Raw genomic sequence first — 26,886 nt, 5'->3', positions numbered from 1 at the left:
GGCCAGGGCAGCTCAGGCTGGAGCTCAGGGCAAGGTTCTTCCCCCAGAGGGTGCTGGCACTGCCCAGGCTCCCCAGGGAATGGGCACGGCCCCGAGGCTGCCAGAGCTCCAGGAGCCTTTGGACAGCGCTGCCAGGGATGCCTAGGGTGGGGTTGGTGGGGGTCTGGGCAGGGACAGGGGCTGGATTGATGATCCTGTTGGATCTCTTCCAGCTCAGGATCTTTCATGGATCTCTGTGTGACTCTCCCACTCTCTGGGCTCTTTTCCTGGTGCACAGGACAGTTTTCCTTTCCTACTTGTTCTTTTCCATTCTCCAGTGATGTGTGGGCTGGCTGGTCCATGCTCACCTGGAAGGATGCTGTGGATTTAGAGCAGTTTTAGACCTCTTCCATGAGCCAGCTGGGCAGCACAGCTGGAAAACAAGCCCTGGGGCTGGCTGGAAGGGGAAGGGGCTGGTGGCAGGCTCGGATCCTCAGGGACAGGTCTCATTTTCCCGGCTCCTCCTGCTCACCTAACTTCTCTTGCTCACCACTAATTTCCTCGTCCAGATATTTCCAGGTGGGGAGAAAAGTGCTGCTAATTTTGGGAAGCTTTGCGGGCTGTTCCAAAGCTCTGGCTGGGGTGTGTGATTTTTGTGTGCTGACGTTTTAATCCTTCAGACTGTTCAGACTGTTCCTGAAGCTTCCACATTTCTGAAACGCAGAATAACTCCTTTCCAGAGGGCTGATCTCATAGTGTGTGGGCAAACTAACACGGATGATCCTGCTGGCTTTCCCTGCTTATGTTCTCTCTCCATCCCCGTTACTCCTTTGGTTCGACCCTCTAATTCCCCACCTCAGCTGAAAATTCCCTCTTTTTTTTTGATTGGCATTTAAGGAATTGGCGCGAAGTCGGGTGCTGACTTCTCACCTTTCTCCCGCCCTTAGCAAGCAGCAGAATTCCTCCAAATCCAAGTCGGTTTGGGAGCAGAGGACGAGCCAGATCCGGATGCACAACTTCCGAGCCAGCTGCGAGGCGCTGTACAACGAGCTGGACCCCGAGGAGCGGGTCCGCTACGCCACCACGCTGCACATCCGTCCCGACATGAAAACCCACCTGGACCGGCCGCTGGTGGTGGAGCCCCGCGGCGAAGGCAGGAACAACATCACCAAGCTGAGCCCCGTGGATGTCCAGGAGGTGGTGGAGCACCCCAAACCCACCTCTGCCGATGGGGCAGAAGCGCCGCGGAAGCACCACCGGCATCGGGAGAAGGAGAAGCTGGGAGAGCAGGAGAAGGGAGACGTGACCAAGGACGAGAGCGGCGAAGCCGGGGCTGGCACCAAGGAGGAGCGGCACCGGCAGCACCGGAGCCGCAGCAAGGAGGTGGAAGGGGGCAGCAAGGAAGGGAAAAGCGACCGGAACAGGGGGCAGGAAGGGGGCAAGAGGCACCACCGGCGGGGCTCGGTGGAGGAAGGGGCCGAGAAGGAGCACCGCAGGCACCGCAGCCATCGGCACTCGTCCGACCGGCCGGGCAAGGAGGGAAACGGCACCGCCAACGGCGCCCGCGGCGAGCGGCGCTCCCGGCACCGCGGAGGGTCCCGCTCCGGGAACAGGGATGGAGAGCCCGGGGCCAAGGGGGACAGCGGAGAGGAGCCCCACCGGCGGCACCGGCTCAGGAACAGGGCCCTGTCCACCTACGAGTCCGTGGAGAAGGACAGCGGGGAGAAGGAGGGGGAGGCTGGCGAGAAGGAGCACCGGAATCACCAGCCCAAGTGAGTGAGTGCTGCCGGACCCTGCCCGGGTCGGTTCAGGGGTCACAGAGCCCCAGATGTGTTCCAGAAAATCCCTTATCGCTCTCCCTGTGGCATTCCCTGCTGTCCCTGTGCCCACACCAGCTCCCAGCACAACCTGCAATTCTGTTTTGCCTCAGCAGTGACAGAGGCTCCCAAAGACGATTTTGGTTCATAAAACAGCTCAGGTTTAAGGCAGGAAATATCCTTGCTGTAAACACCAACAGACCCTGTAGGACATCAAGTGGAGCAGAGAATTTCCCAGCTTCTGAAGGGAAATTGCCTTCCTTCTGAAGGAAGCTCCTGAGGGACATCTATTTAAATTTCAGCCAGCCTTGCTTACAGCCCTTTGATTTTCATTTTTAATGGGGAGCCTTCAGCTGCACCACCAGTTGTTTCAGCACATGGCCTCTTCCATTAAGAGCAACGATGGTCCCCATTTGCTTTAATTCTTATGTAAGTCAAGTGAGAAAAGCAGCCCTGGTGAAGCATTTGGAGTAGTTAATAAAGAAGGATAGATTGCCTTTTCAGCTTTATTAGTCTGATGGAAAAGAAATTGCACTGGGATTCTTTAGAATAGAGTTCATGTCACCGTGGAGAGCTGTGAGTGGCACTGAGATAATAATTTTCCTGTCTAAATTATCTTCCTTTCAGCTGAATTTCCAAACACTCTGCCTGCTGTTCAGCGTGCTCATGTGCATGGGCTCACTTTCCTCCTCACTGGAGCAGAGCTGCTGCTGCTGCAGAGGAGAGCAGGAGCCATTTAGCTGCTGATTGCCACGTTCCAGAACCGTTCCAAAACCATTCCAAACCATTCCAAAAAGTGGAAAAGAGAATCAGCACATTTAAAAAAGGCCTGGGGAGAGCGTTAGGGAGCAGTGTCAGGATTCATGCAGCAGCTGCTCTGGGAAGTGGCTCATGGCACTGCTACATGGTCCTGGCTTGGGAGCATTGTTAAAGTGACCCCAGGGATGTCCAGTGCCACAGTCCCCTCCTAATTCTGGGGTTGAGGTTTGGCCTGGGAGGCCTCGGAGAAAAAGATCCCAAATTTTGCAGTCAGAGGTTGTCCTGTATCGATGCAGGGAGCCCCCAGCCAGGGAATAATGTGCTCTGACTCCATGATTCTGAAGGCTGAATTGCTTTATTAAGCTATATTGTATTACATACTAAAGAGATACTATACTATACTATCCTATACTATACTATACTATACTATACTATACTATACTATACTATACTATACAAAGGATACTACAAAGATACTAAAGAAAAACCTGTGACTGTCTGAGACAGCCAGGACACAGCTTTGACCCAGCTGGGCAAGGAATCCAAACAACCTTCACTGGTGTCCAGTTAATAACTTAGGGTAAACAATCTCCATAACACATTCCACATGTGCCAAACAACAGGAGCAGCGAATAGAGATAAGAATTGTTTTCTCTTCTTCTCAGAGGTTCTCACTGCCTTCCCCAGGAAAAATCCTGGCAGAGAGAATGATGTCTCTCTGTCCAGAGAATGTGAGCACCACAGTCCTGCAAAGGATTTCCATGGAGGAAACAAGCCCAGCACGAGGTGCAGCGTCAGGGTTGTGTTCTCTGAACCTTTCCCAGGCCATATTGAACAAATCCTGCTTTTTCCTAGGGAGAACCAGTGTGAGCTGGAGGCCAGTGGCAGTGGCCCTGGCAGTGTCCCTGTGCACACCCTGCCCAGCACTTACCTGCAGAAGGTGCCCGAGCAGCCGGAGGATGCCGACAACCAGAAGAACGTGACCAGGATGATTCAGCCCCCCTTGGACAAAACCACCACTGTGAACATCCCTGTCACCATCACTGCCCCTCCAGGGGAAACCACTGTCATTCCAAGTGAGTGCCTTTGTCCCCTGCTTTTCCTGCTGTGGAAGTGCCAGGAAATCCAAATCTGCAAGGAGTGAGGGGGGCTCTCCTGGGTGCTGCCATCCAAGAGAGGCAGCCAGGGAACTTGGTGATAGAGCAGCTGTAATTGCCACACAGACTGCAGGAACTCAGCAAGGGTTCCTGGTGGCTCTGGAAAATGTCTGAGATTCCCTGGAGATGGCTCACCCAGGCCACACCCTGTGTGTAAGGGAGAGGCGAGGGAGCAGGGACAGCAGCATCCATGTGTGACCCTGCTGCTGGATCCTGTGACATTCCAGAGCTTTTTACAAACCTCTGCATCACACTTGGAGCAGATCCACCCTCCCTGTCCTTTGCCAGAGCTCTCTGCCTTGGGTCCATCAGCACAGATTTACAGATGGTCCCAAGATCCTTGTGCCCAGCCACCACCAGCCTGTTCCCACCACCTTGGTCTGATCCCTGGCAGGGTGGGAACATCCTGGAGAAGTCTGGAGAGCTCAGGAGAATCCCAGAGGGAAATCCAAGAGGCCCCCATTAAACTTCTGGCTGTCAGGACTCTGCCTGCCAAGAGGCACAGCCATGATCTGGCAGGGTCTCTGTGCTTTTTCACTCTGTTGTCAGCCACAAGATTTATCTTTTTTTTTTTTTTTTTTATTTTCCCTTCTTCTTTCTCCTTTTTTCCCCCCCTCTTCAATGGTAATTTTCCTATATTGCAATGCTGAGTTCCTGTCAATCACAATTTATCAGCCTCTCCCTTTCTTGGCCATTTCCACTGGATCTGACTGGAGATCCAATAAGGAGTTTATTGAACATGTCACTCAAACACAAAGAAATGTCATTTTCTTGCAAAATAAAATAAAAAGTAATAACAGCCCTGCACTGAATGCATTCCAAAGGGTGGGACTGTTGGACTTTTTAGGTCCTGAGAATTAATGGAAGAGCCTTTATACGTGTCTAAGAAGAGAATTTGCAGCATAAAATGTTACCCAGCTCATAGATGGGAAATTATCTTCAGTAAATTATCCCATAAACCCCCTGCAAGGGAAGTCAGGATGAGAACTGGAGAATTTCCAACCTTTGAGAGGGAGGTTGGGAACAATCTCAGGGAAGGGGATCCCAAAACCTGCTGCAGGATGGAGCTGCTCACCTTTGCAGGTGGGGAACTCTGACCAAACCGAGGTGCACGATGCAGACACAGCTCTGGGGCGTCCAAGAAGTCCTTTCCACGTTTCTTTTCCTATTTCTGGGAAGTGCAGCAATCTCAGCCTTCAGATTATTAAACCTCATCCATGAATCTGCTCTTTTATGTGTTCCAAAGCCAGTTGTGCTCCTGCTCCACGGGAGAAAACACTAAATTAGGAGGCTGGTCAGGCTTCCTTTTGATTTTCTTTCAAGGATCCCGAGCTGATCCCTCTCCCTAAGAATTTGTTCTCTTTGGGATGGGTTTTCCAGCCCCAGTTTGGCAGCTCTGGGATAGATCAGCTCATGGTTTCATTTCCTGGCTGTTGCTGCTCGTGGCTCAGCAGCAGTGGAGGAGCAGGGAGTGATAACGATCCGATGATTGTTCATCCCAGTTAATCAGCACTTCCCAAGGCTGTTTGCTCTCCCAGCTGCACTGCTGCCATTTCCAGCTGTTCCAGGCAGCAGGAAGGCTGCGGATCCATTTTTAACCCTCTCCTTTGTGTTCTCCCTGAATTCCCATTTCCAGTGAACAACGTGGAGTTTGAGAGCAAACCAGAGGAGAAGAAAGACGTCGATGACCTGACCAAAAATGGGCCTAAACCAATCCTGCCTTACAGCTCCATGTTCATCCTCAGCCCCACAAACCCGTGAGTTCCTTTACCACCAAGTATGGGCTCCAGGTGCTTCAAAGCAATAGCATGAGTGGGATTTTCGTCTCTGAAACACATTGGGACATGAAATAAAAGCCTATTTCTGTGGGCCAGATGCTGTTGTTCTGTTAGTTTTCCTCAGGGGATAAATTATCAGGACAGGGAAAAGAAAATGCTTTGGGCAGACCCTGCTGATTTAGATCCCAAAAAGCGGGAGCAGAGGTACTGTTGGGAAAAGATTTTATCAGGAACAACAGGTTGAGGAATATTCCCTCACTGTTGGGAAAAGATTTTATCAGGAACAACAGGTTGAGGAATATTTGGATACCAGCAAATTCCTGCAGGTACCTCAGCTGGAATTCCTGTTCTTCCCATAAAGTGGCTTTGCATCACTGCAAACTTTGAACTTCTGGGAAAACCTGGATGGTTTTTACTTGGCAAGTCTGGGAGTGGGATCTGCTGGGGTTGGGGCATTTCTTCCCCTTCAGGCAGTGCTGCCTCCTGGGGAGCTCTGGATTCCAAGCTGGGATTTCTGAATCTGTTCCTCTGCAGGGCTGTGGGACCAGTGGGGAGAGGGTTTGGAATTATTGTGGCATGAAGGGCTGTGAGTCAGTTTGAGCCTTTTAAGGGAGGGTGTTTGGAACTTCTGGAGATCTGCTCGGAGCAGAGGTTTCTCTCTGGCTCAGGTAAACTTGTTCTTCTTGGAATTTCTCTCTGCCCAGATACCCAAGGGGAGCTCAGGCCCTTCTTTTGTGGCTGGATTTAAGAGAAGGATGAGTTCTCCTCCTGCTCTTGAGGGCTGTGACATCCTGTGCAGTCCGGGAACAAAACAAGCTCTCAGTTCTCAGATTTGACATCCAAAAAGCCCCTGTGGCACCCCCGGACCTTGGGCAGACTGAACAGCATCCCAACATCCCAGAATCTCCTGACTGAGCTGGGAGGGACCCACCAGGATCATTGATCTGGCTCCTGGCCCAGCAGAGACACCCCAACAATCCCACCCTGTGCATCCCAGATTGTCCAAATGCTCCTGGAGCTCTGGCAGCCCTGGGAACATCACCTGGGGAGCCACATTGGGATTGTGGAGTTTGGCCTCTGTCTGGATGGATAAGGAAATGGTATTTCCCTAATATTTGGTCTTTTTGCTGTGAAGTGACCAGCAAAAATGAGCTGGGAAAGATGTGCCAAGGCAGCAGGGCTGGGTGAGGAGTGAGAGATGCTGAGCCCAGGGCTCTGAGCTGAGGGCTGGGCAGGCAGAGAAGCAGCAACATTTCCTTGTATCCTATGGCTGCTTCTCTTCTCTCCCTTCATCCCAGTTAGGACCTTCTGAGCCTCAGAGCCCAGGATTTGGGGTTCTTTCAGTTGCTTTGTTGTTTCAGCTTCCTTCAGCTTTCACTTTCCCCCAGAAAAAAACCAACAAAATGTGCTGAAAGACCATAGGAAAAACAAAGTTCACTGGCAGAAAAAATGTGTTCCAAGCAAGCCTAGGGGGAATACCCAGACAAACCCCAAACTCCAGGAATGTCAGCAGCTTGTTTGTCCTCTGGGCAAGGTGCAGAGCCAGCTGCATCCCCCAGGGGTTCTGGCTGCTGGGAGCAGAGCTGGGAGCCCTTGCTGGGGTCAGAAGCTTTTCCCCACTCCAGTGCTGCCACCTCCTTTCCAAGCCCTGCTGGGGATCCATGACCCAGGTGCTGCCAGAGGGGAAAACAGCTCAGGGAAGCAGAAATAAATTCCTTTTTTCCCCAAGTGGCACCACCCTCTTAGAGCACAGAGGGCTGTGAAGTGATTTCTCAAGCCCCACTGGCAATTCACAAATGCTCCCACATCTCACTGCTGGTTATGGATGATGAGGGGCTAAAAATAGGGGCTTGTTATTGCTTTGATGAATTGAGTTTGATGCAGGAATTAAGGCTACAAATGGTATTGGAAATGTTGCCTTTTACTTCTGTGGTTTCTCGGGGCATGGAGATGATCATCTTCTCCTGGCAGATTGAAATCCACAGTTAAGGAGTTCACAAAAGCACTTTTCTCCAGGTTATTTTCTATCACATTTGCTTCTCTGGTATTTGTAACTCTTTTCCACTCTGAATCCATTAGCAAGCCAAAGAAAAGGAGTATGTAAGTAGATGTGAGCAATAGACTTTAATTCTCACTGTTCAGATATTTGCTTAGAGAAAACAGGATAGAGGAGAAATACATTCTCAGATAACAAAGTTGTTGGCAAGTTAAATCTATAATTTGATTCTCAAGCTAAATCCTTTATTCAGCTGACAAATATGGTGCAAATGCAGAGCTCTGTGTGCAATTAAGGATTTGGGAATTGTGGTCAGAAGGAATTATTAGCTGCAATTTGTGAAGACTTTTGGATTGCTTAGAAATGGGAGCATTTACCATTTTCCTCGGACACAATTTGTGAATAAAAAGATTAGGTGGAAGTAATCAAATCTATTCCTGTAAAGTATTTGTGCTGTAAAGTGAGAGCTGGAGTAAAGTGCAGGCAGAGGGAGATTGGTGGGAGGAACACTCAGAGCCACAAAGGCAGATTCAGCTGAGAGTCTCAACATTTTAAAGGGATTAGTTGACACTAAAAGGATTTCAAACCTTGTTTTGAGCTCACAGGGCATTAACCTGGCAGTTCAGAGGGAGAAGGACGGGGGAGTGCCATAAACATAATTTGCAGAATTGAGTGTAGATGCTTGAAAGCTCTCAGTGCTCTTTTGACAGATGGGTAGAGAGATAAATAGATAGAGAAATAACTAGATAGGGAGATAAATAGATAAAGAGATAAAGAGATGAATGGATGTTGCTGCCTTGCAGAGGGAGCAGAGATCAGTGCAAAGATGTTGAACTCCCTTATTTATCTCTCACCACAGATCTGCTGCAAACTGGAATTTCAAGCCTGTTTTTTGATTTCCTTCCCATTGTTAGGAAAATTAATCCACAAACACCAGAGGTTTATGTCCAAAAAGGAGACAGAGGAGTCCTTTTACTTTATTCCAATAAAGGGAGAGGCCGTGGGGCATTCCCCTGGGGTCTCTCACATTTTTGGAGGACGCAGCCTCCTTTTTATCCCAATTTCCAGCCACATTTCCCTTCTCTCTTTCCCCATTGGCTGAGGTACTTGAGAGGTTCAGACTTCCCAAAACACCTGATACCAGAGATTTCCCTCTAATGTACAACCCACCATTTTAATTTTTAATTCTTATGGAATTTAGGGGTTTTTCTTCCCCATTGTTTCTTTCAGCTTTCAATGTCTAATTTCATTCATCAGCAAACCTAAAGTTTATTTGTAAAAGCAAATATCATTTTCCATTCATCAATCAGTGGAATCCTTCCCATTGTTTCTTTTATCTCCCAGTGCTGGTTTTATCCCCCAGCAGCTTGTTTGTAAGGACAAATCTGCTATTCCTCTCCCCATTATCACAGCAGGAATCCCAGAGGTGCTGCTCCTGCTGGGTTTGTGCCAGTTGTCCCCCCTCCATGACCCCTGGTGTGCTCCTGTCCCTGCAGGATCCGCCGCCTGTTCCACTACATCGTCAACCTGCGCTACTTCGAGATGGTGATCCTGATCGTCATCGCCCTCAGCAGCATCGCCCTGGCTGCAGAGGACCCTGTCCAGGCTGAGTCTCCCAGGAACGATGTGAGTGCCACCCAAAATTCACAGAATCCAGGTGCTTTTCTCCTGCCAAAATTCCCAGAGTTCCGGTGCTTTTCTCCTCCCAAAATGCCCAGAATCCAGGGGCTTTTCTCCTGCCAAAATTCCCAGAATCCAGGTGCTTTTCTCCTGCCAGAATTCCCAGAATCCAGGTGCTTTTCTCCTCCCAAAATTCCCAGAATCCAGGTGCTTTTCTCCTGCCAAAATTCCCAGAATCCAGGTGCTTTTTCTCCTGCCAAAATGCCCAGATTTCAGGTGCTTTTCTCCTCCCAAAATTCCCAGAATCCAGGTGCTTTTTCTCCTGCCAAAATGCCCAGATTTCAGGGGCTTTTTCTCCTGCCAAAATGCCCAGAGTTCAGGGGCTTTTCTCCTCCCAAAATGCCCAGAGTTCAGGGGCTTTTCTCCTCCCAAAATGCCCAGATTTCAGGGGCTTTTTCTCCTCCCAAAATGCCCAGATTTCAGGGGCTTTTCTCCTCCCAAAATGCCCAGAATTCAGGTGCTTTTCTCCTCCCAGCTCATGGCTGTTCCCGTCTCTGCAGGTGCTGGCCATGCAGAATTAGAGCTGCCTTTGGGAACACACTCCAGTTATCTTTGTGGCACTGTCAAAATGCTCAAATTCCTGTCCCTTTCTGCTGCTTCAGCCACATCTGAGCATGAGAGCTTGGAAATGAGGGGTTGTGTGGCTGATGTGGCTTTGGTGGAGGAGCTGCAAAGCTGGCACCCCATTCCACAGTGGGAAAGGCTGGTCCAAAGGACCTTGAAAGCTTAGGAAAGGATGTTCAAACATTTCATTTTGAAACATCCCTTTTGCCTTGGTAACCCTGCCAGAAATGCAGGTGCACTGGAGCCAGCCTTGGGTGCAGTGTGGCAAGGACTGGGAAAATGCTGCTTTAAATCAGATGGTTCAGGTTTGTGCCTAAATTATCTGCAGCCCTCCCACCAGATGATTTTTGTCCAGCAGACAGACCATTGCTGGATTGGATATTTTACTCCTTGCTCGTGTCCAGGTTATTTCAGTGTGTGGCCTTTCCTAACACCCATTTCCCCTTCCCACTTAGGCTCTGAAATACCTGGATTATATATTTACAGGAGTCTTCACCTTTGAGATGGTGATCAAGGTAAGAACTTTTCCAAGCAGGAAGATTCACCTCCTCTTTCAGATTTATTTGTGAGGAGCTGAAGCAGGACAGAGGTGGGGAGGATGGAGTTGGGAACAGCTCTCACAATCAGATGCAGCAGCTCTCCTGGCTTCAATCCTCATGTTTTATGGAGGAAAATCAGGATAGCTGTAGGAGCTGTGGCTGTGTAAGCGGATAAGAACTGGGAAGAAACAGGAGCTGACAAACCTTGCTGAGACACTCCTGATTCTTCCCTTTGGAAGGAATATTAATAACAACTGATTCTTGGTTTGTCATGTTGCAAAAAGCTGAGAATTTCTCTTTTTACTCAGTAGGGTGAAAGGTTTTGCCAGGACTGTGAGCAGTAACTTCCCAGAGAGCACAATTCCATAAAATCAGGGTTCAGTGCTGGGATAGGGCAGGAGTTGGGTTTTCCTGCCAGAGTAAAATACAAAAGAGATGCAGAATAAAACCAGGATGAATGCATGTGTGTGGAAAAAATCCTAGGGAGCAGTGAGAGCTCTCATTTCTACAGCTTTTGGTTGTGGTTTGTTGATTTGAACTTCATTTTTGGGAGAGTTTTCCTGCCTGTTAGAGAGGAGCAGCTTGCGTGAGTATCTCAGCAATTTGTGAAGGGTGCTTTGATCCAGAACCTTCTCCTGCCTCTTGGCAGGGTGGATTTGGGCCATGTTTTATTAAAAGTCTTCCTTTGCTGGGTTTTCTCTGCAGATGATTGACTTGGGGCTGCTGCTCCACCCTGGCTCCTACTTCCGTGACCTGTGGAACATCCTGGACTTCATTGTGGTCAGTGGGGCCCTGGTGGCTTTTGCCTTCTCGTAAGTTCATTCTCCTCCTCCCAAATCCCAGGGAATAAGTGACAGAGGGGGCTGAGGGCTGGCACAGGGACAGTGGCTGTGTGACCTTTGTGGCTCCATTTCTCAGTGAAATGTTCAGTTCCTGCCCTTTTTCCAGGGGGTGGGAAGAAAAGAATAAACCCAGCTAAATTTGTGTTGTGGAATCTGGAGAAAATCCTCCCAGCTTTAGGTTGAGCCCATTCACTGCTCACTCAAACATCAGGCCAAGATTTTTGTGACTCCTTGGCCAGTTCTTTTCAGGAACTCACTGTAACACCTCGTGGCAGTCCAGTGTTTCCAGTCAGTGATTGTGAGAATCGCTCTCATTTTGAGAAAACACTTCCAGAACTCAGCTGATAACTCCGAGAACTCTTGGCAAACACCTGTTTCCAGAGTTGTGGATATTTATTCTGGCTCACAAACCTTTGCTATTTCTCTCCTTTTCTCTCCTCTCCCTGTACTTCCACTGGGTTTCACTCCCTCCCTCAAACCCAGCTCTGTATTTAAATAACACCCCACGTTCTTCTTTCGTGTCACGGAGGATTTTGAGCAACAAACATGGAGAAATTACTCCTTAAAATTAAGATTAACTTCTCATCCGAGCTTTTTTCCTTGGAAACAACCAGAGGAAGAGCAATGCAGCTCCTTCCATCCTTCAGGAGCCGAGCTGGAGAATGGGAAGAAATTTTCCACTCGGATTGTTGTTTGCAAATCCTTTCCTGAGAAACAATGGGAGAGACCTGGAAGCAGGCAGCGGGACTTGACCAGTTTAATCTTCTGCTAAATTAGCCCCGAGCAATTAGGGGAATGTTCAGCAGCCCTGCACTCCCGGTTTGTGACACGAGGATCAGAGGAGAGGAAATTGTTTCACTTGCTGAAGAAAATTAGCAGCTAATGAGAAAAGCATCCACCTTTGTCAGGGAGCCACGGAGCGTGGCTGGGCTGCTTTAGACTGGCAGAAATTTTTAAAGCAGAGCCAAATCCCTGCTCCTCTCTCAGCTCTGCCCAAAAAAATGCACAAAATGTTGCCTCTCTGGTAAAATGTTCCTCAGCAGTTTTTTGTTTTCCGAGCTGTCAAAATTGCTGTCGCATCCAGGCTGTAAGATTTGTGGTTTAGATCTGCTTTTTTTCAGTGCAGATACAAATAAATACAAACACAAATAAATACAAATAAAGCCTCTAAGTTAAATTAACCAAAAAATGAATGGACAGGATCGATATTTTAGGTGTGATTTTTGGATATTGAAAGCTGGGCTGTGCCTGATCCTTCACCAAATTGAGAAAATCATATTTAATGTAATGTTTTCAAAGGGGTGCTGCCCTCCTCTCTTTACACATTTTGTCCCTCATTAAGAATCAGATTTTTGGAGGAGCTGACTGCTCTGTCCTAAGCAAAATTGTCTTGGTGAATGTCCTGCTCACCTAAAATTAAATATCCAAAACCAAGCTGCTTTTTAAGCTTGACTAGACATGTGTGGGGCTTTATTTCCCTGCACATGAAATATATCTGTGGAACATCTTTCAGAACTAGACTGACTTAAGCCAGACTGAGTTAATAAAAAATTTAACTTAAAAAAGCCGTGTAGCAACATTAGAATTGAACAAAGCTCCTCTGAGTTGAAGAGAGGTAGAGAAGTAAAATAATCACAAAAAACAACACAACCCAGAGTCTGGGGTTCCATGAGAATTTCCCTTTTCCAGCAGGACTTCCCAGGTTGATTGTAGAAGGGGCATTTTGGGAGCCCTTCAGAGCAGCTCCCTGTGCTGTGAGAACAAACCTCAGGCTCTGCCTTCAAAACATCTTCTCTTTGAACACCATCTTCTTTTGAGGGAGATTTTCCTTGCTCGAGTTATGGATTAAAATGAATAATTTTTAATCTTTCTGAGGCTTTTTGTGCTCAGGTTTTCTTCTGTTGCTGGTGTTGGGCCATGAATATCTAACAGCACCTCATCAGCCTCTAAATAAATTACTTCTACATCCCCTGCCTGTGCTTTATAATAGGTGCCCCAAGCTGCTTTTATTTTCCACTGTGAGTGAGTCTTAGCAGGGTTTTACAGCCAGGGACTGCATAAACCCTGCCTAGTTACTGTCTCCCAGATTAAAGTCAAACAAGCTGATCTGTGAGACTCAGGAAAATTTGAATTTCTTCTGTGATTTTTCTGCTCTCTGTAAGCCCTGCTCCCCATCCCTATTCCAGAAGGCAACATCCAACCCATGGAATGCCTGCAGCCTCCCTGCTGGAGGCCAAAAGCTGGAAAATCAGTCATTCCTAGGAAATGACTTCTCCCTGTTCCAGTTCTGAGTCCTGACAGGGTAGAGAGCCAGGACTGAGGTCCAGCTCCTGGTTTGGTTAAACCAGATGGACACACAGAGCCAGCTGAATGCTGATAATCCCAAAAAGGAGCTCCTGGAGTCTCTTAGTTGTTCAACCAGTTGGGTTTTTCCAGCAAATCTTACAGCCCTGTCACCCTCCTCAGTGTCACTAAAAATGGGATTTAATGTGGCTGTCACCACTTTGGTTGCAAGAACCCACAGCTGCCACGTGCAAGGTGGGATTTAATTCATGTTTTTGGCCTCCTGGCTGTCCACTGAAGGTGATGTGAACCAACTTCTTGCTGAATTAACTCATCCCTAAAAACCCAGGAATAACAGAGCTCCCTGAAATGCTCCCATCTGCAGTACTGCAGCAGCCTGTGTTAATTAAAGCATTTGAGATGGTATCAGTCACTGGTACAAGACTGATAAAATCCAGCTCTCAAAGCAGCTATGGGTTTTCTTTCTGCCTGCAGCTCTTTGGAAGCAGCTCTGTGGTTAGAAAAATAAAAAATAAATTTCAAACAACACCCCCGGAGTGATGCTGGGAACAATAATATGATGCTGATAATAATAAACTGATGTCTTCCATTCAGCAAAGCATTTCAAAGAGAAATCCCTTTCTTCTTCTGGAGATAAACATGCCACAAACACCCAGACACATTGGAGTCCTTAGGGAAAAGGAAGCAAACAAAAAACCCCTGGAAACTTGTCACCAAAATCTCAGCCCCAGGTGCAGAATGTACTTGGGAGGAACAGCTGAGGGAGAGCAGCAAAGATTTGGCCTGGAAAAACTGGAGCAGAAATGCCTAGAATTTCAGGATGCTCCTGGAAGAAACCAAATAGTCGAGATTATCCCTCCCAGAGGGGGAGAGAAGAGATGTGCAGGTGTTTTTCCCAGTGCAAGGGCTGATCCAGCAGGGAATTTGTATTGGATTTGCAGGGACAGGAAGGAATGATGAATCTGACTCCATGTTCTCAGAAGGCTAATTTATTATTTTATGATACTGTATTATATTAAAGAATACTATACTATACTAAATAATACAGAAAGGATACTGACAGAATGCTAAAAAGATAATAATGAAAACTCCTGACTCTCTCCAGAGTCCTGACCCAGCTTGGCCCTGGTTGGCCAAAGAGTGAAAACAACTCCCAGCAGAATGCAATGGAACAATCACCTGTGGGTGAACAATCTCCAAACACATCCCACATGAGCACAGCACAGGAGAAGCAAATGAGATAGGAATTGTTTTCCTTTTCTCTGAGGCCTCTCAGCTTCCCAGGAGAAAAACCCTGGGTGAAGGGACTTTCCAGAGAATGTGACAAATGTGGGATTTCTGTGCAGGGCCCTCCCTTCCCCGCTGGTTTATCCTGTGGGCTTGGTGGGAGTGGGCCAGGGGCTGGGGGATCTCTCTGATATTTCTGTTTGTCATTGACTCTGCTCTTTCTTTGTCTTCTCCTCGCTGGAATCTCTCTCTAGGAGTTTCATGGGGTAATATGTTCTTCCTGTCTCTTGCTGCTCTGTTTTGCCTGTCCAACCTGTGTCCACACACTTTGCCACTGTGGAGACAACCCAGCCATGTTCCACCCATCCCATCGACCCCTCTGTCCCTTTACTGCTCATTATCCAGTGAAATGTATTACTTTAACTCATCCATCCTGATTTTCCTTCAGCAGAGAGAGATAGGAACAGACTGGAAATCCAAGCCAGGGAGTCAAAAAACCACATAGAGATATATCTGTACCAAAAAGATTTGAGGGGCTGACTCAGTGGGCACTGAGGGGTGAGGTACAATTCATGCAAATCTTCATACCCAGGTTTAAAGAAGCAGTTTGAGTCTCTTTTAGAGGATTTCACCTCCAAACAGCCAAACTGGAAGCTCATGGGCTAATTTAGTGCAGTGTGGGCACTGTGACCCAGCTGGGATCCAGGCTCTGATATTGGGGAAGGTCTCTGCCCTGAAAACAGAGCTCAGGGAGCTTTGTGCAAGGCTGATTTGTGGAGAAGGAGCTTCCAAACATTGTATTTAACCCTGTGCAAGTGGCAGCTTTGCTGTCAGTGCAGGGGCAGGGTGGGAGGCAGAGCTGTGTCCTCTGTCCCCACATTCCAGGAGCTCCAGGGGCATCCTCCACAGCGAGGAGAAGGATGCCAAGAAAAGCCTTTGATGGGGTCCAGGAAACTTGGCACTTAGTTCTTTCTTCTCTCTAGGAAAGCAGAGGATTTAGGGCAGAAAGAGGGTGCTTTTGTGCTTGGGCAAGGTGGGGTGACCTCATTTACTCTTCCAGGGAAGAATTCCCTCTGCCAGGAGGATTCCAGGCTATCACAGAAGGCAGAGGCTCCACCTCACCCTGAATTTTTGATGCCCTGACTCTGAGGGGTCCATGTCACCTGAAATCAGAGCTGCTGGCAGCAGCAACAGGAACAAGCAGCTTCCATTTGAAAGAACCACTGAATTTTTAAAGGCTCTTTTATTTATTAAAGGGAGAAAAGGCGCTGCAAAGCTCTTTTAAATTTTTTTTAATGTTTTATATAGACATGCAGCAAACTGACACAGAAAACAACAACAAAATAGCACTGGCCTAATGCACCCAAAATTGATCTAATGCTTTTTTTTTGGGTGGTATTCTCTTGTTTTTCTTCTTTTTATTTTTTGCTGTCTGCCTTTATCCTATGCTCCTCTTTAACTCTTATTCAAGATTCAGCTGTCCTGAATGTTGCAGTTGTTATTCTGCAATCAATTAAAACCTTGTCCTTCCATGGCAATTTATTTTTGTTGTGAGGAATATTCAGGTCAGATGCGTGCTTGGATACACCTTTTGACTGAGTCCCAGCTCCATCTGGACCTTTTATTTTCTGGGACATCTGGTTTTGTATAAAAGCGGGGAAAAAAACCCAATATTGGCAGAGAGGGTTTTAAAAACATCCAAACCCAACCCCGAGGGTTTTATTTGACAGAAGAGTTGCAGAGGATCCTTTTAATTAAAATGCAATTTGCATCACTCTGGGTCAGAGCACCAGGAAAAGCTTTTCCTATAGCAGGGACCTTGCTGTGACAAGAAATGGGAATTTTTTTTCCTCAGGATTCTCTATATGGCTCAGAGCATAAATCCCATTAAGATTTAATTGGCTCACGCTCTTTATTTGCTTAAGTGCCTGAATGGAAAAAAATCAGTCAGGCCTTCTTAGTGTCCTCTGCTGAGGCAGAAGGAATTCTGTGTGACTGGAGCTGTCTGCCCTCCACCTCTGAGCTCACTCATCTGTGCCTCTCCCATTCCAGGGAAAAGCAGGAGCCAGGATTTGCTCTGCCCCACGTCTCTTTAACCTTCCTGGAAATATTAAACCCACAGAAATTCTTGCTTCAGGTGTGGAGCCTGCCCTGGGAGAGCGCAGCAGGGCAATGTCTCCGTTCTCGTTTGCAGGAGGCCTCGTTAGTGCAGCTGTTAATTGGCACAATAGCAGTGTGGTAATTGGGGTCTCCTGGAGTCAGGAGAAAGCACCTCCTGGGAATATTCTGGGGTTCTGAGTGAGCCCAGGAGAGCAGAGCTGAGCTGAGCTTTGCAGTGTGGGCCCTGTGACCCAGCTGGGATCCGGGCTCTGATACTGGGGAAGGTCTCTGCCCTGAAAACAGAGCTCAGGGAGCTTTGTGCAAGGCTGATTTGTGGAGAAGGAGCTTCCAAACATTGTATTTAACCCTGTGCACGTGGCACCTTTGCTGTCGGTGCAGGGGCAGGGTGGGAGGCAGAGCTGTGTCCTCTGTCCCCACATTCCAGGAGCTCCAGGGGGATCCTCCACAGCGAGGAGAAGGATGCCAAGAAAAGCCTTTGATGTGGTCTAGAAAATTTGGCACTTGGTTCTTTCTTCTCTCTAGGAAAGCAGAGGGTTTCTCTTCTCTCTAGGAAAGCTGGAGGTGCTGATGGGCACAGCAGAAGTGTGGCTGTGGCTGGTGGGGATGGAGCAGAGCTCTGGGCTCACTGTCCCCATGTCCCACCCTTCCCTGTCCTGCTGCCCCAAGCACATGGCCCTAAAGGGTCTCCCCTTCACTCCTCCCTCAGCCCTGCCCTCCTCAGCTCCCACCTTCCCTGGCTGTCCTCAGGAGCAGGGCAGGATTGGCTTGGCCTGGCAGAGGGGACAGCCCAGGGGATGGGGTGGGATCTGGGGACAGCTGGGATCTGCTGGGGCATCTCCTTGGCCATGACCCATTTCCCCTTTTGTTTCCCTGCTGCCATTCCCATCCTCCTGGAGAGGCTGGACAAACTGTTCTGCAGCCAGGGCACTGCTGAGGCTCACACCAGGGAGCTGCAGGTCAGCTGGTGGCTCTGGTGACACCGAGGTGACCAGGGCAGGGACAGTGAGTTGAAAGCAAATCTGCAAAGCCAAGCCTAGGCCAGACCTTCAGCTCTGCTAAAACCTGACAAGAAAGGCAGAAAAAAACTCTGCTGGCAGTGCCTGTTCCATCTAGAGCAATCAAAGATCTCTAATGAGAATCAAATATTATTTTTTATATATATATTTAATAGTTATTTTGTGGCTTTACATCAGTCCTGTGGCTCTGGGAGTAAATCCAATGCCTGGGTTTAGAGCCATGTCAATGCTCAGGGTCCATTTGGGATGGATTAAAATGGTCCTAAAAGAGCCCTGAAGGATGAGAGGGAGAAGATAGGGATCTGTCCGTCCTGTTCCCCCTCTCCTCCACTTCTACTAAATCTTGTGGAAAGGAAATTTCTCCTCAAGTTGTACATGCTGGGATATAACCCACAGCCCTCCAAAAATTCCTGTGTGTCCCTCTTACTGCTTTTCCAGACAAGTGCAATGCCTGGGAACGGGACAAAGGGACTGGAGCTGAGGCAGGGCTGTGGCTTTGGGTTGGAGGTTCTGGTCCAGCATTACTGTTGAGTAGTACAGGGTTAGCAGTGAGTTCTTCATCCTGTGGAAGTGGATGGATTTCTAAATATTCCCTTTCCAGGGCTGAGCAGGCTCAGCCAGCCACAAAACTGGGGGGTTTCCTCCACTCTTGGTGCTCCTCTCTCAGCACAGGATGTGGGGCAGGGTGGGGGAAGCTTTGCAGTCCTTCCCAAACCTCTGTGGGTCTCTCGTGCCTCTCGTACTTCCATCATTTCCCTCTTGGAGAAGAGGAATGTCCAGCAGCCTGGAGAGCACAGAATAGGTGTGTCAGCATCTCTCCCACACGTTCTTCATTCCCACCTGTGTTCCCCCAGTGCAGTCCCAGACCCAAATCTCCAGCCATGAATAAAACTCTGTTGCAGATTTCCATCCCATTTTCCACTCCATATGAAATGAAGGGAATGTCGTTGTTTTGCCGTGGGGTTGGAAGAAGATGTACCTGTTGTCTTCTTGTGTTGCTTTATTTTGGAAGTGCACGAGGAAAGGAGCTCTGTCCTTCCCCTGGAACCCCTCTTGATGTTAACAAGAGGAACATTCTCGACCTTGCACTTGGTTTTAACAAAACCTAAACCCCAAATGTGACTGACAGCACCTGCATGCCTGAGTGGGGAGTTGCCCCAGCACTGTTCCAGGCATGTAATATATTGCCATATTACATGTTCCTGCATGGGATTGGTGGCATGTCCTCCATGGGAGACTCAGGGATGAGGGAACAGGCTCTGACCCCCAAGAGAGCTCTGTCCCTCCCCAGGAAGACTCCCAAACCCTCTCGGCACAATGTTCCTGCCAGAGAAGTGCACGGAGAAACACACCCTGCCTCATCCAGAAACACACCCTGCCTCATCCAGAAACACACCCTGCCTCATCCAGAAACACACCCTGCCTCATCCAGAAACACACCCTGCCTCATCCAGAAACAGCCCCTGCCTCATCCAGCTGGGGGGGAAGGGCCTTGTGTGGCTTTGTCCCTTCTCCTGCTGGGAATGGGATGGAGGAGCTGAGCCTCCTGTCCCAGTGCTGCTGCCCTGGCTGGGAGTGTTGTCCAGGTGTGGAGTTGGGGCAGGAAGGGCCCCGGGTCCTGGTGAGTGGCTGGGAGGTGACAAAGCCTGGCCAGCACGTGTGGCTGAGCCCTGCCAGGACCCTGTCCTGCCCCAGCCTTCTCCTCTGTGCTGCTGGAGACATCCCAGGTGAGGTTGGGTCATGCTGCCTGCAGCCCTGGTGAGGATGGACACAAAACCCATCAAAACATCCCCAAACCCAAGCAGTTCCACCACCAAAGCCACCCTGGATACCCACAGATATCCCAGTGAGTGGCCTGGGGAGGAAACGATTCCCTCTGTTGTTCTTGTGCCTTTTTCTCCCTTGCAGAGGAACCAAAGGCAAGGACATCAACACCATCAAGTCCCTGCGAGTCCTGCGTGTGCTCAGACCTCTGAAGACCATAAAACGTCTGCCAAAACTAAAGGTTAGAAAATAACCCCAAATTTTCCTTCTCTGGAGGTTTCTGGCTGATCTGAGTGAAAGCTGGTGGACCCCACTTAATCCAAGTTGTTTCTGTTGCTTTTATTTCATTGCAATGAATCTTTTTGCCAGATGAGCACAAAGAGCTGGGCAGATGTTGAGCAAATGTCAAGCACTTGGGTGCTTTTGCAAGCATTGTGGATAATGTTGGGGATTCTTGTGAATCCACATGAAAATAAACCCTCTACAAATAGAAAAAAAGAATGCAAATAAATTAAATACAGTTCAAAAGTGGGATGGTCTTCGATGTGATAAAGGAGAAAATGGGGTTGGAAGGGTTTGGCTTTCCCTAGAGAATTTAACATAAATATTGCAAGGTTTTCCACAGGCTGTCCAAAGAGATTTGTCATTGCTATGGGAAAAGCTTTAATTTATTCATCTTTCTATTAAAGAATCCATAGTTCAGGGGTTTATCCCTAGAGCACTGATCTAAAAAATAAAATAAATTTAATTGCCTGGGATTACTCATCCAGCACCAACAATCTGAGGTACAGCCAGGCCCTGCAAAGAGAGAATGGAAGGAGTTAACACAACTCAATAATTTCTGAGGTTTAGGGACTCTTCAATACTTTTTGTGGGCTGTTTTCTGTGAGAGCTGGGGAAAAAGCAGTGAATGTTTTGGAAGGGTGAAAATGTGTTTGACAATTTCTGTTTTCACATCAAAACAAGGGTCAGCTGTTCTGTAGATTTGCTTTTGTCTGAGCCCACTATTCATGCTTAAATAATTTTAGTTTTATGCTCACTAAATTTATCTAAAAAGGAACATTAATGTTGAACCATGTAGAAATTTCATGTAGGATTTCTGGGCCGATCAGAGGGATTTCCATGAGGATTTTGGGGCTGATCAGAGGGATTTCCAACAGGATTCCTTGGTTGCTGTCTTGGTTTGCAAAGCCAGATGTCTGCTAAGGAAGGCAGGAGCCTCTCTTGAAATGGAAAATGTAAATCCCCCTCCCTCTGAATTGTTATAATTTTGAAACTAAGAGGCTCTTAGGCAAAGATATGGGAGTAGGAATAACAGTTCTTTAATAGGAAAATTAAAATTAAAATGCAGTAATCCAAAACAACAACAAAATAACACTGCCACAGTCAGAGCAGGCCCTGACCCTCTGTGTGTCAGGGTGGTGGCACAGTCCCATCCCAGGGGGGCTCAGGGTGGTGGCACAGTCCCATCCCAGGGTGGCTCAGGGTGGTGGCACAGTCCCATCCCAGGGGGGCTCAGCCCTCCTGCAGTGCCAGCTGTGGTTCTGCTGGAGCAGGGATCCTGCACAAGGAGGGAGTTTTCCTCTGGAGCTCCAGGGCTGCTGGAGATGGGCCTGCTCTCCCTCTGGGAATGCAGGGCAGCAGAAAGCTGCTCCTCTGGGAATGCAGTGGGCAAAGGCTGCTGTGCTGTTCCCAGGTCAGATTGGATCCAGGTAGGAATGCTTGGCTCCTCCCCTGGGCGGAGCATCTCCCCATGGGATGGTGGAATTTGATCAGCCCTGCAGGGACACTCACTGGCCCATTAACAACAGATTCCTCCCCTCCCACCAGGAGGGAGGGTGGGTCCTGGAAGAGATAAAGAAAACTGCCCCACCTGCTTTTAAGAGCTGACCCATTAACAGAAGATAACAATAGAATACACCTCCAGCCACATCTCACATGTGCAACCTAAGGCAGTTGCATCAGGAGTAATTCTGTGAATGATTCACTTCCATTCAGAGGAACAGAAGCAGGATTATACAAACCCTGTGCTTGGGCAGGGACTGCTCAGTTTCTGGTATTATGACAAACTTCTGACTAAAATGAAACTGCAAATTATTGTAATGAATCAGGGCCTCATACCCACGTAGGAAATGGATTTGAGGAGTTCTTTGCAGGGAGCTTGGGAGGGCACATGCTGACTACATTAGTCACACCTCATTTTGACAGACAGGTCTTTAGAAAAATATTTATTCAAAGCATTTGGTTGTTTTGTTTCTGGTATTTTTTCCTTATTATTCCAACAGTTTTTATCTAACCACTGGAATTAAAACCAAAACCAGTACAATTTTCATTTTATAATGAAATGTTTGCTCAGGACTAATATTGTCTTGACAAGCTGTGATTGTCTTTATAAATGTTATGAGCAGCATCAGAAGATTCAGTGGCACAGCCAAAGTTGTGGATAAAGAAGGAGATGAAGGAAGCTGGAGTTATTTCTCACAGCTTTGGGAAGTGTTTGGGAAGCAAAAATCCATTGAAGCATCCATGGGTGGTGGGATGGGTAATGAGAGAGATTTAGGTGGGGTATTGGGAAGGAATTGTTCCCTGTGAGGGTGGGCAGGCCCTGGCACAGGGTGCCCAGAGCAGCTGGGGCTGCCCCTGGATCCCTGGCAGTGCCCAAGGCCAGGCTGGACAGGGCTGGGAGCAGCCCGGGGCAGTGGAAGGTGGGAATGAGATGATCTTTGAGGTCCCTTCCAGCCCAAGCCCTTTTGTGATTCCCTGAGTGTGGTTAAATGGTGATGCCAAGATTTTGGATGAACTTTTCCTTTCTTCTGACCCCTTGACCTTGTCCCCCTGCACCCCCAGGCTGTCTTTGACTGCGTGGTGAACTCCCTGAAGAACGTCCTCAATATCCTCATTGTTTACATGCTCTTCATGTTCATCTTCGCCGTCATCGCCGTGCAGCTCTTCAAGGGCCGCTTCTTCTACTGCACGGACGAGTCCAAGGAGCTGGAGAAGGACTGCAGGTACAGCTGGGAGCAGGGAATGGCAGGGAGCAGCTTTCTCCAGCTCCCCAGGCTGGCCCAAAGGCAGGGGTTTGCTGAGTGGGAAGAGTCTCCTGTAAATAAGAGCAATAATTCATCACAGGTACCCTGGAGGTGAATTTTCCCTTCTTTTTCTTTAGCAGCTCTGTCATTCCTGACTCTGATCTTCAGGATACAGGAGAGGCAGCTTCTTTCCTGGGAAAGCTGAGTGTGATGTTTGAGAAGGAAGGGATTGTGAGAGTGTGACTCCTCTTTCCACCTGTTGCCTCCATTCTTAGAGCTCTTATGAATTAGAAAAGCACACTGAATAAATGATCAGAAGCGTGGGATGTTAAAGAGCTACTAATTAGCGAGGAGAGGGACAGGATGTGAATATCTTAAAAGCCCTGTCATGCTTTGTCCCTCCCAGCAGGCTGGCAAGGTGTGTTGTGCATCTCATTAGCTTTTTTCTTGGCACCCAAAGCACCTCCTCAGCACTGTCCTGCTCTGTCCATCCCTCTCCTGCTGCCTGGCACCTGCAGGGCTCGTCCCTGGTGGGGTCCTAGGGTCTGTCAGTGCAGTTCTTCTTTGGAAAAATGCAGCTAAATTATGGAAAGGAATGTGAAATTACATAGTAGGGTAGGTTGGAGAGGGTTCTCCACGTGCCAGGCCCCTCAAAGTGGGATACATTTAGGAATTAGATCCAACCCTGGAGTAGGAGCCAGAGATGTTTCCCCATCAAGCAGAAGTTTCCTGTGGGGGCAGACAATTGAGGGGCAGGCATGGTGTTGATAGCTGGCTTTGCCTAATGAATGAATGATTAAAATCTCTCATTTTCAGACCTCAGGTCCAGTTCCCATGGCTAGAACTGGCTCAAAAATTGGCTTTTACTTCTGTCATGGACTTTGAGGGAGTCCCTTTGTCATTAACCCACAGCACAGTCCAGACTGTGCTGCTGGGGCTTTCCAACACTCCTGAGTGCTAAGAAATGCCTGACCTGCTTTAATTCTCTCATTGGCTCCAAATCTCTTTTTCCTAGGGGTCAGTACCTCGATTATGAAAAAAATGAGGTGGAGGCACAGCCCAGGGAATGGAAAAAATATGAGTTCCACTACGACAACGTGCTCTGGGCTCTGCTCACGCTCTTCACTGTGTCCACAGGGGAAGGGTGGCCAACGTGAGTACATGGCACTGGCAGGGGCTGATGGTGCAGCTAAAGCAGGTCCCCAAAGCTCTGAGGGACAGCAGGTGACCTGGGAAATGAGAAAAGTCTTTTATCAGCTAAGTTCTGTGTGATTATTGGGTGAACCAGCAGGCAGAGCTCTGCATTTTCCTTGGTGCTCTCCTGAGCTTGCACAGGGATGCTCAGAAAGTTTTCAGTTCTTGCTTCAGGCTTTTGGACTCACACACCTTTGTCAGGGGTAAAACTGATAATGGAAATGGTAGAAAACGAAGGGGAAAAAGTGTTGTGAGCTCTGCTGAAAGTCTGCTGGGCGTGACAAATGACATTTCCTGTTCAGCCCATGACTTTATTTTGGCACACGTGGAGTGCAGTGTGTGGCCAGGGCTTCTCTGCCTCCACATTCCACTCTTTCATAAAATAAAGACTAAAACAGCATCAGCCTCCCTTTTCCAGTCCCTCACTGTGTTCCCCTACTTGGATGTCATCAACACCTCTCTTTTCCCACTCTTACTCCATCCCTGTTGACCAGAGAAGAGAAGCCAGATCCAGCTGGATCCTCTCCCCTTTGGGAGACCAGGGGGGATCAGTGGATCTGGGCACAGCAAATCTCCACCATTCTGCAGAATGGTGAGAACAAAGGGTTTCCCTAAAAATATCCTCAAAGAAAAACTTCTTCCCAGCCTCGTGGATGGGAGCAAGCTTTTCCTGAGCATATGTGGAAAACCCTGCACGTGAGTGAAGGCCAGGGAGTGATTCTCAGGGGGTCCTTGGTGCTTCCCAGGGATTGTGTTGACCTTTCCTCTCTCTTTGCATTTGCTTGCAGCGTGCTGAAGCACTCGGTGGATGCCACCTACGAGGAGCAGGGGCCCAGCCCTGGCTACAGGATGGAAATGTCCATCTTTTACGTGGTGTATTTTGTTGTCTTCCCTTTTTTCTTTGTCAACATCTTTGTGGCGTTAATCATCATCACCTTCCAGGAGCAAGGAGATAAAGTGATGTCAGAGTGCAGCCTCGAGAAAAACGAGGTACCCACCTCTTCTGACTCCAGAGTTGGTGTTCCAGGGGCTCAGAGCCCCTGGGTACTGGTGGATACTCCCTGTTCCCCCTGTGCTGGGGGCACTGGAGAGCAGTGGTTATTGGAGGGTGTGTGGTGTAGAGATCAAAGAAATGAGTGGCTGTTTCAGCTTCTGCATAAAATAAACCCCAGGGAGACCCCTCAAGTGCTTCCTGTTGGGAACCACTGTCACACATCCTGCTGGACCACACCAGAGTGAGGATGGGGAGGCCCTGGCAGAAGCTGAGGAGGGGGAGGCCCTGGCAGAAGCTGAGGATGGGGAGGCCCTGGCAGAAGCTGCCCCATCCCTGGGAGTGTCCCGGGCCAGGCTGGACACTGGGGCTTGGAGCACCCTGGGGTAGTGGAAGGTGTCCCTGCCATGGCAGGGGTGACACTGGATGGGCTTTAAGGTCCTTTCCAGCCCAAACCATTCCATGATTTTATGTTTGCTTGAGTCTGGAGGGGTAGAAGGAGGCAAACCTTGAGGGCAGATCTCAGAAACCAAACTAAGGTTCAACTGCTGTGGCTGCCCAGAGGAAAACTCCTCTCTCCAGGCTGGTTTTGTGCCTGGCTGGAATTTTTGACAGCAGCCAAAAGGAGATGCCTTGAGAAGAGTGTAAGACCAGGGCAGAAAAAGCTGTGAGGTTTTACTTTAAAGCCCTCAAAAACACCATTATTTTCCACTCAGGGACCTCCTGAGCTGGTTTTTCTTTAGCTACTGGCATCTGTGTATCTTCCTGCCATGGGTGTATCCAGTTTCCTTCTCAATCCATGCAGATTTTTAGCATCTGCAGCATCCTTCTTCCAGGGTCCCACAGCCTCAATGACCTCTTTTGGGAAGAACCATCTCTTTTCATATATTTTGAAACTGGAACCTGATTTTTGATGAAAAGAGATGAATTTTTAAGTGATTTTTAATTAGTTCCTTGTTTGTCTAAATGAATAAAAAGTCCAAAATAAAGCAGAAATTTAGAGAGCTTTACCCATGTTATTTTCCAACTGAGCGGAAAGTGATTTCAGACTTGGCAATTCTTATGTAAATTCAAGATGAGAAAATGCTCCAGAATCAAAACCTCTTGTAGAAAGCAATTTTTATCAGTTTTATATTCATATAATAAAGTGAACAGAAATAGGCAGTGAAGGGGATCTCTGAGAGTTCCCCCAAGTGCTTTTGGTGGGTAATTTATTGGTAAATTCAGTTCTCGTTTTATGAAACATTCCGAGCTCTTCGGGTGTTGCTGTGTATGAGGACACACCCGAGTTCCACAATACTTTTTAAAAACCACAAATAACATCTTTACCAATCCTCTGGTTCCTATAATCACCCATCAGGAGGAACTGGAAATGGTTTTAGAAGTGGGAAGGGATCAGGACCACGGAGGAGCTGGGCTCTAATGGAATGTGGTCGGACTGCAAGGGGCATGGGAAAGTTCTAGGGTAAATATTCCAGGAGATTGGATCAGGATTTGGGGATCCTGTGCTACAACTTACAGGAACAGCCAGCACTCACTTGGTGTAAATGCTCTGCTCACTCTCCCAACCACATCCTGATGGATAAAGACTTCCAGCCCTTTTTGTGGCACCTCTTCATCCCCTTTTTGTTTTGTAGAGGGCCTGCATAGACTTTGCCATAAGTGCCAAGCCCCTGACCCGCTACATGCCTCAGAACAAGCAATCCTTCCAGTACAAGATGTGGAAATTCGTGGTGTCCCCTCCCTTTGAGTACTTTATCATGGTCATGATTGCTCTCAACACCATCGTCCTCATGATGAAGGTGAGTGGGATCTTCCTGAATCTTGGAATTTTGGGCTGTTGGCTGGAGAGACTCTCAGCCTGAGAGCTGGGGGGGCTCAGCAGAGCAGCCACCACTCCCCGTGTGCCTGGTGGGATTCCTTTGGCCCCCGAGGGAGGTGGATTAGCTGGGATGAGATCCCACCATGGGGTTCCATGCAGAGTGGTGGTTGGGCTCAGCCCCTTTGGTGTGTGACCGTGGGATGGGAACTGGGATCTGCAGGTCCTGATCTCCAGCCTCAGCCTGAGCTTTCTCCTGCAGAGCAGGGTCTTGGGGCTGCTCAAAGTCCAGACAGGCCATGGAAATTAA

At 48.4% G+C, this 26,886-nt stretch overlaps 1 protein-coding gene across 1 annotated transcript in view; it reads left to right on the top strand.

Annotated features, from left to right (window-relative positions):
• Positions 1–26,886, top strand: part of CACNA1B (calcium voltage-gated channel subunit alpha1 B) — a 200,412-nt gene that overhangs the window by 122,970 nt on the left and 50,556 nt on the right. The window contains exons 18-28 of the mRNA XM_059865534.1: positions 927–1,751; positions 3,411–3,631; positions 5,349–5,469; positions 8,983–9,112; positions 10,186–10,245; positions 10,975–11,081; positions 19,688–19,784; positions 22,391–22,551; positions 23,588–23,725; positions 24,555–24,756; positions 26,395–26,559. Coding sequence (XP_059721517.1) covers positions 927–1,751; positions 3,411–3,631; positions 5,349–5,469; positions 8,983–9,112; positions 10,186–10,245; positions 10,975–11,081; positions 19,688–19,784; positions 22,391–22,551; positions 23,588–23,725; positions 24,555–24,756; positions 26,395–26,559 — 2,227 coding nt within the window. The remainder of the gene's footprint in view (positions 1–926; positions 1,752–3,410; positions 3,632–5,348; positions 5,470–8,982; positions 9,113–10,185; positions 10,246–10,974; positions 11,082–19,687; positions 19,785–22,390; positions 22,552–23,587; positions 23,726–24,554; positions 24,757–26,394; positions 26,560–26,886) is intronic.

The sequence above is a fragment of the Haemorhous mexicanus genome, chromosome 21, assembly GCF_027477595.1.
Source record: "Haemorhous mexicanus isolate bHaeMex1 chromosome 21, bHaeMex1.pri, whole genome shotgun sequence".
NCBI lineage: Eukaryota > Metazoa > Chordata > Aves > Passeriformes > Fringillidae > Haemorhous > Haemorhous mexicanus.
This window is presented reverse-complemented; position numbering and strand designations above follow the sequence as displayed.